The sequence below is a fragment of the Ambystoma mexicanum genome, chromosome 2q, assembly GCF_040938575.1.
Source record: "Ambystoma mexicanum isolate Mex_15411 chromosome 2q, UKY_AmexF1_1, whole genome shotgun sequence".
Classification (NCBI taxonomy): domain Eukaryota; kingdom Metazoa; phylum Chordata; class Amphibia; order Caudata; family Ambystomatidae; genus Ambystoma; species Ambystoma mexicanum.
Genome location: NC_090924.1, coordinates 309,422,525 through 309,437,174, shown reverse-complemented (window position 1 = coordinate 309,437,174; position 14,650 = coordinate 309,422,525). Strand labels below are relative to the sequence as shown.

The 14,650-nt window shown below is 45.0% G+C and overlaps 1 protein-coding gene across 2 annotated transcripts in view; it reads right to left on the bottom strand.

The window, feature by feature from the left end:
* The window catches only part of LOC138569361 (uncharacterized), a 309,424-nt gene that overhangs the window by 91,868 nt on the left and 202,906 nt on the right, over window positions 1-14,650 (bottom strand). For both annotated transcript variants that reach the window (XM_069647278.1, XM_069647279.1), the window contains exons 36-37: window positions 13,052-13,155; window positions 5,302-5,420 (exon numbers count right to left, since the gene is read on the bottom strand). In XM_069647278.1, coding sequence (XP_069503379.1) covers window positions 5,302-5,420; window positions 13,052-13,155 — 223 coding nt within the window. The remainder of the gene's footprint in view (window positions 1-5,301; window positions 5,421-13,051; window positions 13,156-14,650) is intronic.

Genomic DNA, 14,650 nt, shown 5'->3' with positions numbered 1-14,650 from the left:
TTTTTGTAGACATACACCATGTATATACCTTAGGACAGTTTATGGGCCTTCTATTTGAAGATTTATCATCTATCTTCGGGTGAATATATTACCCACATAGGAACATACGGGCAGATGGAAGAAATCGCCCAGGGGAAAAAAGAAATTGTCGCCTTGCAATTTGGCAATGGAGTCTGCCCGTCATATTTTGACCCAATGCCCATCTATGACCGCTTTCTATATAAAGGGGTACCCCAATGTTCTCATTGATGGACGGAATAGAAGAGGTCATCAGTTCTGGAGTACGTTAGTGGGAGCTGAATTGGTCGTCATTACTGGAGCTGCTTTCTGTACATAGAAAAAAGCCTGGGAATTAATTAAGGAAATTAAAGATGTTTAGATTGCCCCAAACTCATTGGGATTTTTGAGATTTTGTATTTTAATAATATGCGTTATGAAAACCTTTATGAATTTGCTATTCTTATTTTTAAGATCGATGTATACATAGTTCTATGTGATTTATATACGATCCTATATGTGTATTTTTTGTATAATTATTTATGTATATCTAAAATATAATGTTAAGTTACTGTGTATAAGGTTTGTCTTTTTAACCAATAAACAGAATTAAATAAAAAATAAAAAATATACACTTTTATTTCAAAAGGAAACCGTTCTGGAATGGTTTAGTTTTAAAAGTGTAGGAAGAAGTTGAAACTTGCACTTCAGTGCACTGTTAATCTGCTGTTCCCTTGAACAGCAGATGTGCTTGTTTGGGGCATTGGATGGCATGTGGGAGGGGCGGGGCGAAGGGGTCTGTGGGGAGCGGGGGCAGGCCAGCAGGCAGCATAATTCCACTACTTCTTTTTGTACACTTCGACCACTGAATATGGCATTTCCACAGGGAGTCCAGGGAGTCCTCTGGGACTCTGAAATGGGGATAACTGAAGGCTCAGCTTGACTGGCCTTCATGTGGACCCTTCCCATTGCTTCGTGTTTACCATGAAACGAGTTAGGAGGTATTGCTAGGAATGAGGCTCTAGGTGTATTTCTTCCCCGGAACCTGACTTCCTATGTGTCGAATGAGGCCATGAAGGCTCTGTAGATAGCGCGTAGGCCAACAATGTCCAGGTTGGTGCTCTAAACTACCATACAGAATTCCCACCCCGCCACCGGTTCGAGATGGTTTGGGTCTGTGTAACTCCATGATCGCAGCGTTGGCATATTTAATACACTCTTTTCTGGTTCAAAAGTCAGAACATACGAGGACACTTTAAGAAGGATGCGGCAGCAGAGAGATTCCCTTTCACCACAAATTCCAGCATCAATACGGGCACACAATAATAGTGGATAATGCAAGGATGCGGCGGCCCGCGTGATTGAGGAGAAGTTAACTATGGGTTCTGCTCCATTTCAATTACTGTGGGCTCTACTATGTTGTGTGAAAATTAACCTTTAGAACCGGATTTACATTTAACAGGCTCTCCGGCTCCAGCTTGTGCCGAAGGAAGCAGCTGGGTACCGAGGAGCATCTCCTGCTTCAAACACATAGCACTCGTATTGTCAATCAGTACTGGTTACCCGCTATCTTCCAGGTTAAGTGCAAGCTGGCCAAAATAGCCATTATGTCTTCTGGAGCCTTGGCCATAGCCTCCTCATGTATATTTGTAGGCTTGCTTGGAGCATCAAAGCTCTGACAATCTTCGATCATCAGAGGTCCCTGCTAGACAAACGGAAAAGACAAATAAACACTGAGAGCATGCGCTCTGTCAAGTGCAGCCTAAGAGGCGTGTAAGTGCTCCCACCTGACCTGAAATGCTGTCTGACACTCTTACGGTGCAGGTCTAGTTGCAATGCCCTTTTTATTCCGATCAGGATTGAGCTCATTGGCCTACTTCTAAGTTAATGGCTTTTCAGTCTTGCGTTCTCTGCATACAGGGACCTGCCATTTTGATGTTGATATTATTAGTATGGTCATGACTGTCCAAGCATGCAAAAGACACAGTTGTCTAAAAGGCCAGAATTGGATGCCAAGGGAATCCAGATAACATGGGGCCAGCTGCAGGACAATGGGGATAATATACTTTTTTTTTATCAGCTAGACGGGTAAGGACATGTGTTTCTCCTGCAATGTTCAACAGTCAGTTCTAAGAGTACTCACCTTACAAGTATGAAAACATGTTAATGGACCAGGTTTAAGTCAGGGTGTAGCCTCATCAACACAAGTGATTTTCAGTATTGGGACATACCTTGCCCTACAAATAAATAATAATAACAAAACAAGAGGCAACATTTTCAAGGGCTTAAGGGTTTTTATGTTGGCCTTTAGGGCAGCCCATGCCTTTCACCAAACAGACCTCAGCATTCTGAACAGGTGAATGTGAGATTGAAAGTTCTATCCTACATGGCTGGCACAATTCCCTGAGTATATCTCGTGTTCCCTAATCTGGTGTATTCAACTTTTCCATGATGTACCCTCCTCTTAGGAGTCACCAAGTAGGTAAACATCAGTTAAGCCCACTGAGGGCCCCCATGTTTCTTTGGGTTATGGTGCACAAAGGTATACTGTTTCTATGTACAGGTTTCCTCACACAGCTGCATGTGTGGATCCCACTGGACCCACTGGGCCCAAACCCAGAGCCATTGTTCCTAAAAGTGAGCGAGTGAGATATAATGTTGCCATAGATGGTCATGGCTTTTTTCTACTTTGGGGAATGAGGGCTAGAGTTGCCAAAACTAGATATCGTGTGTTGGTGAATGGTATCTGACTTCATTTATGGTGAACTCCACACCTGAAAGAAAGTATGGGTACAAGTCCAAACAGTTGAGTGTGGCAAACCCCCCCACTTGATTGAGTAACTGCTAATAGTTTGAATGAAACCCTCTGTCCCCAATCTACTATTAATCCTGAGGGCCTTGTTGAACCTTAGATGCCTTCCCAAAGAGGAATTGTGCTAAGGTTCTAGTGGTGCCAGTGCTCTTCCAAGAATAGTTCTGATGGCAAATCTATGCATGTTATCTGTCGACACCGGATTTCTACCAACCAGCAGGAACAGAGAAACTGAACATCCTTTCCCTGGACACAGTGGAGAAAGCCAAGCCACAAACCTCCAACCACGTCTTCTCCGAAAAGAAGCTGTGCTTGATCTGGCCACCTTGCTGACTCCAACGTCAAAGAGGAATGTGATGCGCACCAGGAGAGATGCTGTAACTGAAAGAGACTGGGCCTTTTCATTTCAAAACCTGGCTCAGGGCAGAGCCACTGAGGGCACCAGGTTTGGTACCTTGATCTCCCCTGCAACGCATAAGATGGGTAACATCTGAAGCCTGCAGCATGGTGCCCCCTGGTACAGCATGAACTGTAATAAACACACGAGCCACGGCTCTGCTTAGCCAGAAAAGACCGCAGCACACAATAGCACTGACAGAGCTTCACCTGGGACGCTGTTACCACCTCAGATGCGGGAAGTCCTGACGCCGACGGAGCAGATGCTCACAGGCTCAAAGACATGAATGTGAACATGTACGGCAACTCTTGTATAGACTCTGTGAACCTAAACCTGCCAACCTGTAACCAACATCTTCACTTACCTTTTATGAGACCGATGCATATACTCATAACACCTCCGTGTGGGTATTCCTGTATTGAAAGCTATTCTTTGTTACCCTGTATTTCTGTCTACGCTCCTCCCATGAATTGGCCTTAAATACTCGGCCACAGCTACCACTAGGTGAGCCAAGGGTTTCCTGTTTCTTTAGGTATGGGGAAGCAGTAAATCCTGTACCCTGAACCCAGGGATGGGAGAGTCCTCCTAATACTGGCCCAATAATCATTATGGGAAAGGAAAACTGCAAGTCAAATAAGACAATTTGCTGTTGACTAAAAAGCTAGGGCTGCCAGAAAGTGCCTCGCAAGGGCCAAATGTGGTAATGTCTGATGAAGTTCAGCCCTCGGCTATGTCCCAGGGCTATCCGCTAATATTACCCCCCACACAAATTGTCGCTATACATATAGCCGCCGGGAAAAGGCTGTGGCGACATTATGTATGGTGAACATTTGCGTGGAGGAGCGGGGATGTCCCCGGCTCGCCTTGGGTGAAAAGCAAAAGGATTTTAAAACCAGGGTTGCTGGGGTGTAGCCCGCAGGTTCACAGTGATAATGTCGCCGCACACCATAGCCTGTTTGCAGCAACTTTTTTGCCATATCTCCCTTTTGCGGGGCCATTATCACATGGAACCGTCCCAGGAGGGGCAGTTAAGGCACATATGTTAATGAAGCTTAGAAAAGAAGTCCGACACAAAGAGCAATTTGCAAGGATGTATAAAGTTAACGATCAAAAGTAGTCTATGACTCTTCAAACAGTTAGGTCTCCTGCTGCTTTTGTTAATGATTGGGGGTCTACAAGTGCTGCAATGGCAATACCTTAAAGTTATAGCCAGGCCTGGACGAACTGTATTCACCGGATTGCAAATCAGCAGGTTTTTAGTGCAACCAGAGCTACTGAGCGAATAGGAAGTATTTTCACTAGATATTGGGATTAATTCCCCATTCTTTATTCACTTCTGCACCGTTTGTGCTTTCAAACCTTTATTCACTATACGTGGACGCAAAATCAAAATGTTTTCTTATTGGTTCTCGGTCTGGTTCCCAAATGGAACAATGGATTAAAAATACACACTAAATGCCCCACTGTCGCCGAAAAACACCAACCAGTGTCCAAATTGTATGTCAGAACGAAACCCCCCTCAATGACAAGAAGGGGAACATTGTCCTCTGATTCATCATTGCAGGGTGGAATTTAATATTCTTCATTCCTAGTGATGACATGCTGCAGAAGGATTGAAGATCCCCAATAAGAGAGTGTCTTTAAAAGCTCTGGTTCCCTCCCCAGGAAAGTAGATCCTTTTAATTTCGTCACCTCCTTCCAGTCGCTAAAATAATAATAATTTAGCATTTATATAGCGCTACGAACCCTCAGGCATCTGAGCTCTGCTTATTATTACTCACGGTGTGTGGTGCTCATTTATCCACCTCGGAAGGATGAAAGACTGAGTTTGGCCCCGCCGAGATTCAAAGCTCCGCACAGATGTCAAAGCGAGCGCTCTACTCGCTGTGCTATCGGACAGGCATGTTAGGAACATGAACACCTGGTGCTGAATCAGATTTCTTTGTTTAAGTTTTTGTGTGATCTCACTGTATCAATTCCTTTACCCAATAAGTTCAAGAAGGAAAGAGCAGGTGTCAAGGATGGGTGGGGAGGAAAGTGTCAAAGAAGTCATTTGCCCCCACCATTTTTTAGAAACAATGCTATTGAAACCTACCGCCATGAAGTTTTTTTTCCAAAGCAAAAGGTCACTTAACGTTGCATAGGCAGAATAGTGCCCGAAGTAAAGAGACAGCCACTCTTCAGTCGACTGAGACATGTTGCCACAAATATAACCTGAAAACAAAGAAACACAAGGGTTAGCATATGCATATTGGGCTTCATTACGAGCTTTACAGGCACGGCTACTGCCAAAATCGCTACCGGCACCGCCACCCGCGAATGAGCAATTACCGTACCGGCCCATTACAAGTTGAATGGGCCAGTAATTGCCGATTCGCGGGTGGCGGTATTGCCGGGCTCCCCATCCCCATTCTGCCCTATAGGGCAGAATGGGGGTGGGGAGCATGGATGCACTGGCACCATTCATACCGTGCCGCCGGATTATGAGTTCTGCTTGCGGGTGCCTGACAGCCTGCCAGGTCTCACACCGTACCACCAACATTGTAATGGGACCCATTGTGTTAAAAGCGTGTAGGAAATTAGATGGAAAGAAGCGAAGGAAAGTGCAATAAGCAACATCTACAAGTCATTCAAACATCTCTTGAAGGATCAATCACCTGTAATTGGAGCACTTCTCTTTTAGGTGCAGGCTTTCTGCTGGCCACCAGAAGGCAGGCAGCAGAGCGGAAATCTATATGTAAACAGGCACATGTAGGACTGCTTCCTGTGAGAAACTCCCTTGAGCCATTAAGGTTCATGTGGGCTGTGAGCTCCAGGACTATTATATTAGATCAACTCCATTCACTGACACAAAGGGAAGATTGTATCAGAAATCACTGGAGTCCACTTTAGATGGATAAAGTACACAAACGTACAGTGATCCCATCACAAAAGGAAACAGAAGAACACATTACTCAAATGTCCCTGAACCTTTGTTAAACAGTCCGATGGAGTGCGTGTTGAAGTCACATACTGGAGACAAACCTATGAGACTGGGCTGTCCTTGGGGGCTGGGAATCCCCACCAGCTACCATGATGTGGATCAGGGAGAAAGTTAATGTAGCAACCATCCCCACGCCGCGGGAAAGCGTATATGGCCAGTAACAGCCGGCCACCCTGAGCATAGGCAGGCCCGAGCGAAGCGAAGGCCTCCGCTAGGGCTGTGGGCCATTACTGGGCATGCGTGCCCCCTGATGCAGCGGTGATAGCTATCTGCACCCTGGGGTTCACCAGGAGGTGCAAATTGTTTTAAATTTTTTTCTTTTTACAGGAGATGTGTATTGCGTGAGCCCAATCTCCAACAAAAACCAACAACAAGATGGCCACCACCATTGGAAAAGGGAGTTGGTCCCTTTTCTATTTCCATGGTGGCCATGGGTGGGAGGAGCGCCAGCCCCGGAGCCCAAAGCTCAAGTCCAGCAAGTAAGTGGAGAAAGGGTGTGGGATGTCTGTGAGGGTGGGGTGAGAATGGGGATGTGGGGAGGCAACAGGGAGACGCTCCCTGTTGCCTCCACATAATCGAGATGGCGTCACCCCGGGAAGGACCTCAAGTGGCTGGAAAATGTGTGAGGTGCACATTGTATTCTCACCTACTTTTCCAGCCACCTGATTGGCTGAGCACCCTTCCCCAGGTGCCCAGACTCCCCTACCCATCTATAGACTTGTGTGCCGGAACAGTCATGCATGTAGAACCCCTATGGCTGCAAGAGAACCTTAAGATATATGGCGACTTTTCTGTGAGGCGAAATGAAAAATAAGCTGCTCCCAGGCGTCTGCGAGCAATAGAGGACAGAGGAAGGAACCTGGTCAGCAGGTAAGCAGAGGTTCACAAGCACAGCTTGCAAAAAGGTTTGTGGTGTCCAATGTGTTAGCGTGTTCCTGTGAAAGAGAGAATGAGAATGAAGGGGTTACCCTGTAGTGATACAGGGCAAAAGCGACCGCAGTCTCGGCAGAGGGTATCCTGGGGCTTAGATTGCTTGCAAAATGATTTCACGGTTGTGCATACATGCTTTTCAACATTGGCTAGCATATTCTTGGCATGGTCTGCTAGCCAACAGCTGTCAGCTGGAGAATCTGTGCCCATCACAGAGCATGCTTACACTCAAGCAATTTCGCAACCTGGGCCTAAACCAGATCATGTTTAAGAAGGAATCAGTGCAAGGGGGAAACATGGGAGAGGGCAGTCAGAGTGCTGTGCAGGAGCAGATTAGAGAAGGGCATGGTGGTGCGACTGGGAGGTGAAGGAGAAGAGAAAGCAAAGAGGAGGTGGGTGAGAGTAGAGAGATAAGGTGGGGGAGGGAAGAGAAAGAATGGAGGAGATGGTGGAAAATTAGAGAGAGAGAAAGAGAGAGGGGGGAACAGTAGTGGAAGAGAAAAAAAGACCAGAGAGGAGGTGGAGGAGAAGAGGAGATAGGCAGAGGAGGAGCAGAAAGGAGGAGCAGAAAGGAGAGCAGAAATGATGTCTAGTGGAGGTAGAGGAGATGAAAGGGATCAGAGAGGGAGTGGATGTAGCCTAGAGAACATGAGACATCAAGTAGGAGAATAGAGAAAAAAGTAGTGCAGAAGAATAAGAGCGGGATGAAGGCAGTGGAAAGGAGAGAAGGCAAAAGGGGACGTGATGCTGGAGAACATGGCAGCGTGGGGAGTGGGCAGAGAGGAGTACACGAGAGGTGAAAGAAAGAAAGAAAGGGACAGGAACAAGAGGTAATCCCTAGGAAGGCAATCTTTAAGACGTTTGCGCAGTGGTGGAGAGGCCTGAGGTATTACGGCAAACCTTCAAGGACCAATGGTCAAGTTGTTTATGTCCACCCAGAGGAAACATCTGAAACCCCTGGGATCTTCCATTGTGTGACACTTGACCTGCATGAGAAAGCCTAAGGGCACCAAGTGGAGGCATATGATAGGTCAGTCCAATTTGACAGATGCAGGATTAAGACATTCTCCGCAAGAGCCAAGTGAGAAATGTGGGCCACGTTATATCCCAAAGACTGTGAGCGACTGTTTCCCCAAAATAAGGGGGAGGTGACCTAAGGGAGCGGGGGAAGACTGTGCTCCATGGACCTAAAAGAAAGACTACCTGAGTTGTGAGAACCTAACACCCATGATGTGAGAGAGAATCTGTCAATCCCTAATTCCTGTTGCTTTGCTGATACTGAATATCGTATTCTGCCTTTTTAATGAGGTCACTTTCCTCATTTGCACATTACTTGTGAATTTTTCTCTGTGGCCGTTTTGGTTGGTGGCAGGGTGAGGTGGTGGGGGGTGGGTTAGATGGGGGTTGGGAGCCGCAACTTAAACAAAATAAACTCAACGAAAACGACCACAGGGAAAAAATGCATGAGTAATGTGCAAATGGGGAAAGTGACCTTGTTAAAAGCACATACAACCCTGAAAATGAAAACCAAAAGTGTACTGACATCTGGCTGTGAGTTGTCTGTCGATCCCTCTGCCGCGGCAATACTCATGTGGCTCAATCAATATGCCTTTGGTAAAGAAAGACATTCAACAGTAATAGATAACAGATCCAAAAGGCGTTCAGGGAACCCAACCCACGTCACTAATCTAATGAAAGAAACCACTGCATTTTCTAACAGCGGCATGCCTCGGTACACACATATGTTTAACTAGAGGGATAACCCCCAATACTAGGACCTGGGGTCCAAATACTATGTAATGTGAAAATGTCCCAGTGGGTTATTTTCGAAGCACAATGGTGTGCATTCAAATTCTTTATCACTTTTTTACAGGTATGTCTTCAAGCATACCAGCAGCATTGGGAACAGTAAAACACAATCACCAGTTCATTGTGATTCAAATCGTGTTAGATTTAGGTGCAGAGTGACGGAGCATCAATCCCCATCCTCCTATTTTTTCAGAATAATTTCATCCACATTGGTTTTTTCTTTTCAGTGCCAAACATCAACAAGGTATATGGCATAGAAATATGGCGAATAGTGGGAAGCACATGAAGCTTTCATGGGGGCTTTCTGTTTCAAAACGCCAATATTCAATGGGGCTGCAAAATAATAGGGACGGGGAAGTAACTCAACATGATTGAAATCTATAATTTCCTTCATAAAGAACTATAGATGGTAATACAATATTTTGATGTTGCCCTATATGCCAGATTCCCCAGCTCCTAAGCCCTGTGGTGACACCTGTTAGCATTATCCAATGTAACAGTACTCAGCTTATAGCCATCAGAAGGATGAAGAACACTGATGTGAGGGGTGGGCGCTGAACCCCACGACCTACGCTGCCCAGTAATGACTGCCTTTTCCCTTAAATGCTACACAAACAATTTGAATTCCGTTCCCCTAGAACTGGTTACATGAATTGGCAATCGGAAGATAAATTCCTGCTGCTATATGTGGTTGTATTAATACTGGCAAGAGACTTGCAGACAACCTCACCCTAGATCTCCCACCAACCTGCCATCCACCAATTTAGGACTTATGGATCCATCTAATAGCAGCTCTGGGGTTAAGCTCTTGTCTGACGTTGTTAAGGTCCAGCCTAGGGTTTCCAATGCAAAGTACCACAGCTCATCCTCTTAAGCGCTTGGCTTGGGCTTAAACAGTATGACAGCAGTTCAGCAATAGCTAGGAACGTACGGCCGACTGGGGAAGTCAGCAACAGCACTCCGATGACTGGCCTGTGCCTTTGAGATGATCTCGTCGCCGATCATGGAAATTCCGATATGCAAAGGCTGCTCCATGCTACTGTAGCGAGTCAAATGCTTCACGGCCTATAACGTGAACAGTGAAGCTCTCTTAATCGCTGTGGGTATCATTGTGTGTGACACTGCAGCGGTTTTTACAACTGTGGTTGAGCAGTAACCAGAGTTGTGGGATTCTGTGAATGCTTCCCCCTTTAATTTTGGGTATTTTATATGAGTTTCATAAACCGCTTTACATCAAAGCGCTGTCCATAGAATCAAGTGGTATAAAAAATGAGAAATAACAATAAACTGCCATATCACCAGAGGGAAGTAAGTAGGACTTGAGAGAGTCACGGAACAAAGAAAGTACTGTGATAGAGCGAAGGGAAAGAGGAAGAGCAAAGCAGGTGGTCCAACAAAAAAAAAGAACGGAAATGTGACTGTTTGCAGGGGGAAGGAGGCTGACAAGGTGAAATTGAGTACAAGAATGAAGTGTGTGAGTGGGGTATAGAATGAAACCAGAGAAGAGAGATAATCTGGCACGAGACCACAGAGAGATTTAAGGACTAGACATAAGAAGTTACATTTGAGATGGGACTGGAATTACTTTTATTTTTCGTTATTTTTTATTTTTTTGCACCCTGACTTTGGATTGCAATTAGGAATTTTTATCGTAATGTACTGTTTTCTGATAAAAACATTTTTTTGTAAAGGTTTCCCTATAAACCAAAAACAAAAAAAGATGGGACTGGAAAGAAAACCAGCTAAGAGTAAAAGAGAAGGAGAAATAGAGTCACAAGGGGCTAAAAGAAAAAGTAAGCATAGAGGCATTGAAAATAGATTTAAGAGGTGCAAGACGATTAAGAGGGAGGGCAAAAAGGGCAGAACAGTAAAAAAGGCGAGAGAAGATTAAAGAAGATATCAAGAGCTTGGTGGTATCGAAGGTTAGGAATAGACAGGCTTTCCGGATGTTATATAAATGAAAATACCAAGCACAAGCAGATAACGAAGTGTGATGCTTAAAGGACAGTTCAGAATCGAAATAAAGTCCTAGTCCTAAAGTCCTAGTATAGGTTACGAGCTGTAACAGAAATAGTTAATTGGGAAGGAAGAAATGAAACAAAGGAAGGAGACAGAGGAGACGGAATAGTGTTATCTGGGAGGAAAGGTACTTCGGTTTACACCATCAAGAGCCAGAAAATGAGCCGACATCCAAGATTGGATGGCCAGGAGACCCGTGGAAAGTTTAGTGTGAATATCAGTAGAGAATGATGAAATAGAAAGAAAGATCTGGGTGTCATCAGCGTAAATGTGGTGGGAGAGACCAGAAGATGAAATAACTTCAGTATACAGAGAAAAATTGAAGGAGAAAAATTGAAGGAGAAAAATTGAAGGGGCCAAGGACTGAGCCTTGAGTGCCACCATGAATGAGTCTGAGTGTATCAGAGGAGACACCTGACCAAGAAACTGAGAATGCCCTTTGGGACAGGTATGAATTAAACCAAGAAAGAACCGATCCAGTGAAACCAAAGGAAGAAAGGGAACACAGCAGAAGAGAGTGATCAACAGTGTCGAAAGAAGCGGATACATCGAGAAGAATAAGAAAAGATGAGCATTTAGAAAAAGGAGCAGATAAAAGAGAATCTAGAACAGAAAAAAGGGCAGTTTCAGTAGAGCGGGAATAATCCAGACTGAAAGCACGAAGGATAGCGTTATCAGAAACAAACGTGGAAACTTGAGAATAACAATACGCTCAAGTATTATAGAAAGATAAGGTAACAAAGAAATACGGTGAAAATTAGAGGTCAAAGAAGGGTCAGAAGAAGGTTTCTTCAAGATAGGAATGACTGAGCCATGCTTAAATGAGCACGGCAAGGTAGAAGATCGAAGACAGATATTAAAGAAAAAAGTAAGATAAGAGACAAGAGAGGGATGGATGTTAGGAATAAGTGCTGAGGGTATGGGATCAGAAAGGGAAGACGTAGGATGGGCTCTGGCCAACAAAAGCGAGGTCTCCTTGTTGGTGCGGAGTGAAACAGGAAATAGTTTCTTTAGGCACTGAGGTAGGGCACCTCGAAAGTGGCTGGGGAGCAGAGGACTCAATGCCTGAGCGGAGAGAGGTCACCTTTGAAGACAAGAATAGTGCAAAATCAGTAGCTTACAGCGTAGAATTGATAGAGTGATCAGGGGTAGGGGGACTGGGAAGGCAAGAGAGAGTTTGGAAAAGAAGCCTAGGATGCATTGATTGAATATGCAGAAGATCAGAAAAGTTGGCGCGTTTAGCATGAAGAGGCAATCATCATAAAGAGCATGATAGGAGGAGTAAGACATATAATTCTCCTCAGTCTAAGACTCGAGCCAGCGCTGCTCAAGGAGACGGAGAGCACGACGCATGGCGCGAAGATGAGAGCAAAACCAAGGTTGCAGAGGTTTACGGCAGGGCTGAAAAGCAGAAGCTGGGTAAGGAAGAAAGAGAGAAGAGTACTGATTGAATACTTGAATCTGAAAGGTGTGGTGAAAGGTCTGGTGCAGTGTTAAAGCAGCTTTGCACCGGAGCACGTGCAGTTAGTTCTAGGGCAAAAATTGCCCTAATGCAAACAATATGTTTGTCCTAGGCATAGCAATAAAGGCACTGAAAGAATACGTAGTGCTAACTGTACTTGCACCGATGCAAAGTTTTAGTAATATGGCCCTGCTTTGAAACTCCCCCGCTTGCACTGCTCAGTAAATACTTGTGAGTTTAAGTTAAATTATCTGGGCATGTTCATTTTCAGGGTAGTTCTAAAGAAACACAACATCAGTCACCGGAGCGCCTGGTGACCGCCCTTGGGTGGTAGCAGTGCACAGTATAAATGATATGATAGGTTATTTTTAACGCGTTTAATACCCAGAGGTTTCTAAGCGCGGACCCTAGGATCGAACCTGTGTTGCTTCGTGTCGTCTTGCTTCCAAGGCGAGCACATTGCCACTGAGCTATCCTCCCGGGAAACAAACAAAATAACATAACCTAACAGAGGTCAGCAGTGGTTCTAAAAGAGTGAGGAAGCTGCTGACTGGCCCCCGTCACCCTCTCCCCCACAGTGGAGCACAGACATGAGTTCCGTAGCACAAAGCTTCAAGCCCAAAGCGAAGCAGAGTCACCTACCTGAAGTGCTGCTCTTGGATGAGAAAAAGCGGTAGATGAAGTTGTAAACCATCTGCTGTGTTTCAGGAGTCAGCAAAGCAAAGACATTGTTGAACCCTTGCACTCTGTAGGGGTTAGAGGTACAGGGAACATCAGGCGTGAACAATAGGGAGCGTGCACAATAGTGTGAGATAAGCAAGCACAGGCAACATAATGGTTGGCCACACCACAAAATGCGACATTCGTAACAATATGACATATCCACTTACACAGCTCTCACAAAAATCGTTCTAGGAGGTTTGCAAGGCTGCAAAGAAGAACCACATGCACACATCTAATCCTTTTCTGGAGTATGGAAAAGAACATTTGTGCCCCTGACATACTGTTCTCTGTCTCCGGGGTGTGAAAATATGGTGGATTGCAATGAAATAACAAACATGGAGGTCATTTTCAAAATCCCTGGTATTAAGAGGTGGTACAAGTGGCCACTTGTACTGATGTGTAAGATTGTACATGATTTGCCAGGCAGAGTTGGGCAGCCGGGCAGATTTTAAACGTCCGGCCATTTTCCCACTCCAGCCTTCAGGTTTACAATAAGCTGGAGATTTTTATGCTGGAGGTAAGTATACACATAGGACCTGATTCACAGACTGTTTTCCAATGGGATTGCGCCATTATAAAACGCTTTTGTGAATCAGGCCCATGGAATCCACCTATTGCTTTCTGCCTGTCAATGGCAGGAGGATTCTATTAGAATCCATTGTGAATCCCTTACACAAGCCTTAATTACTGCAGGCATTTACACTCATTTGTATCCAAAAGTGTAAATGAAAGGTGTAGAGGCAATTTCGCCTCTTTGTACACTTTTCATCAGCGATTGCCAATGAAAATGCTGAAGCTTGCATAGAGGAGGCCTTTTGTGCTTCCGTGCAAACGCGCAAAGCCCCTTCCAATGCATTTCCCGATATTGATAAAAAGGCCCCCATGAGCGCTGAGTTATCTCGCATCCTAGATACCTGATTATGCCCTTCATTACAACGTAGGACTGATGCATGCAGTACATTGCTCCCACGATACCTTATATGGCAGGTTTCATAACCTGCAAAGTAGAACCAGATGCTGGCTGAAACGCCATCATTCTCTGCTGCCCTTTAATTTAGTTTTGTTGAGTGACATTGCTCATTGAATTTCAAAGTGTGATTTATCGTTTTAAACAATTTTTCACCATGTAAACACTTTCAGAATAATATGGCGTGCAGCAGAGTTTTTGCATTGCCCATTTATTACAAGTGCACTTACGTGGCGGATTCACATAATTGAGAACAATGTGGAGGATGCCACAAAGTGAAGTGACATGGTCTGCGTTACCCGTGTACCTTGAGCAGCCGGGTGTTCCAGGGTCCTTGCTGACATGGTTTGAGTCTTTCCTTGAGGAACTGACTCAGATTGTCTCCTTTCAAGCTTGCCATTCCACAACCTACAGTGTGACATGTGGGGTGCCCCAAGGATCTGCCCTTTCCCCTCTTCTTTTTAATCTTTATGTGCATTTGCTGGCTTATTTGATTGCGCAGTCTGGAGTCCTTTTCTACACCTATGACGACGACACGCAGTTAGTGTTTC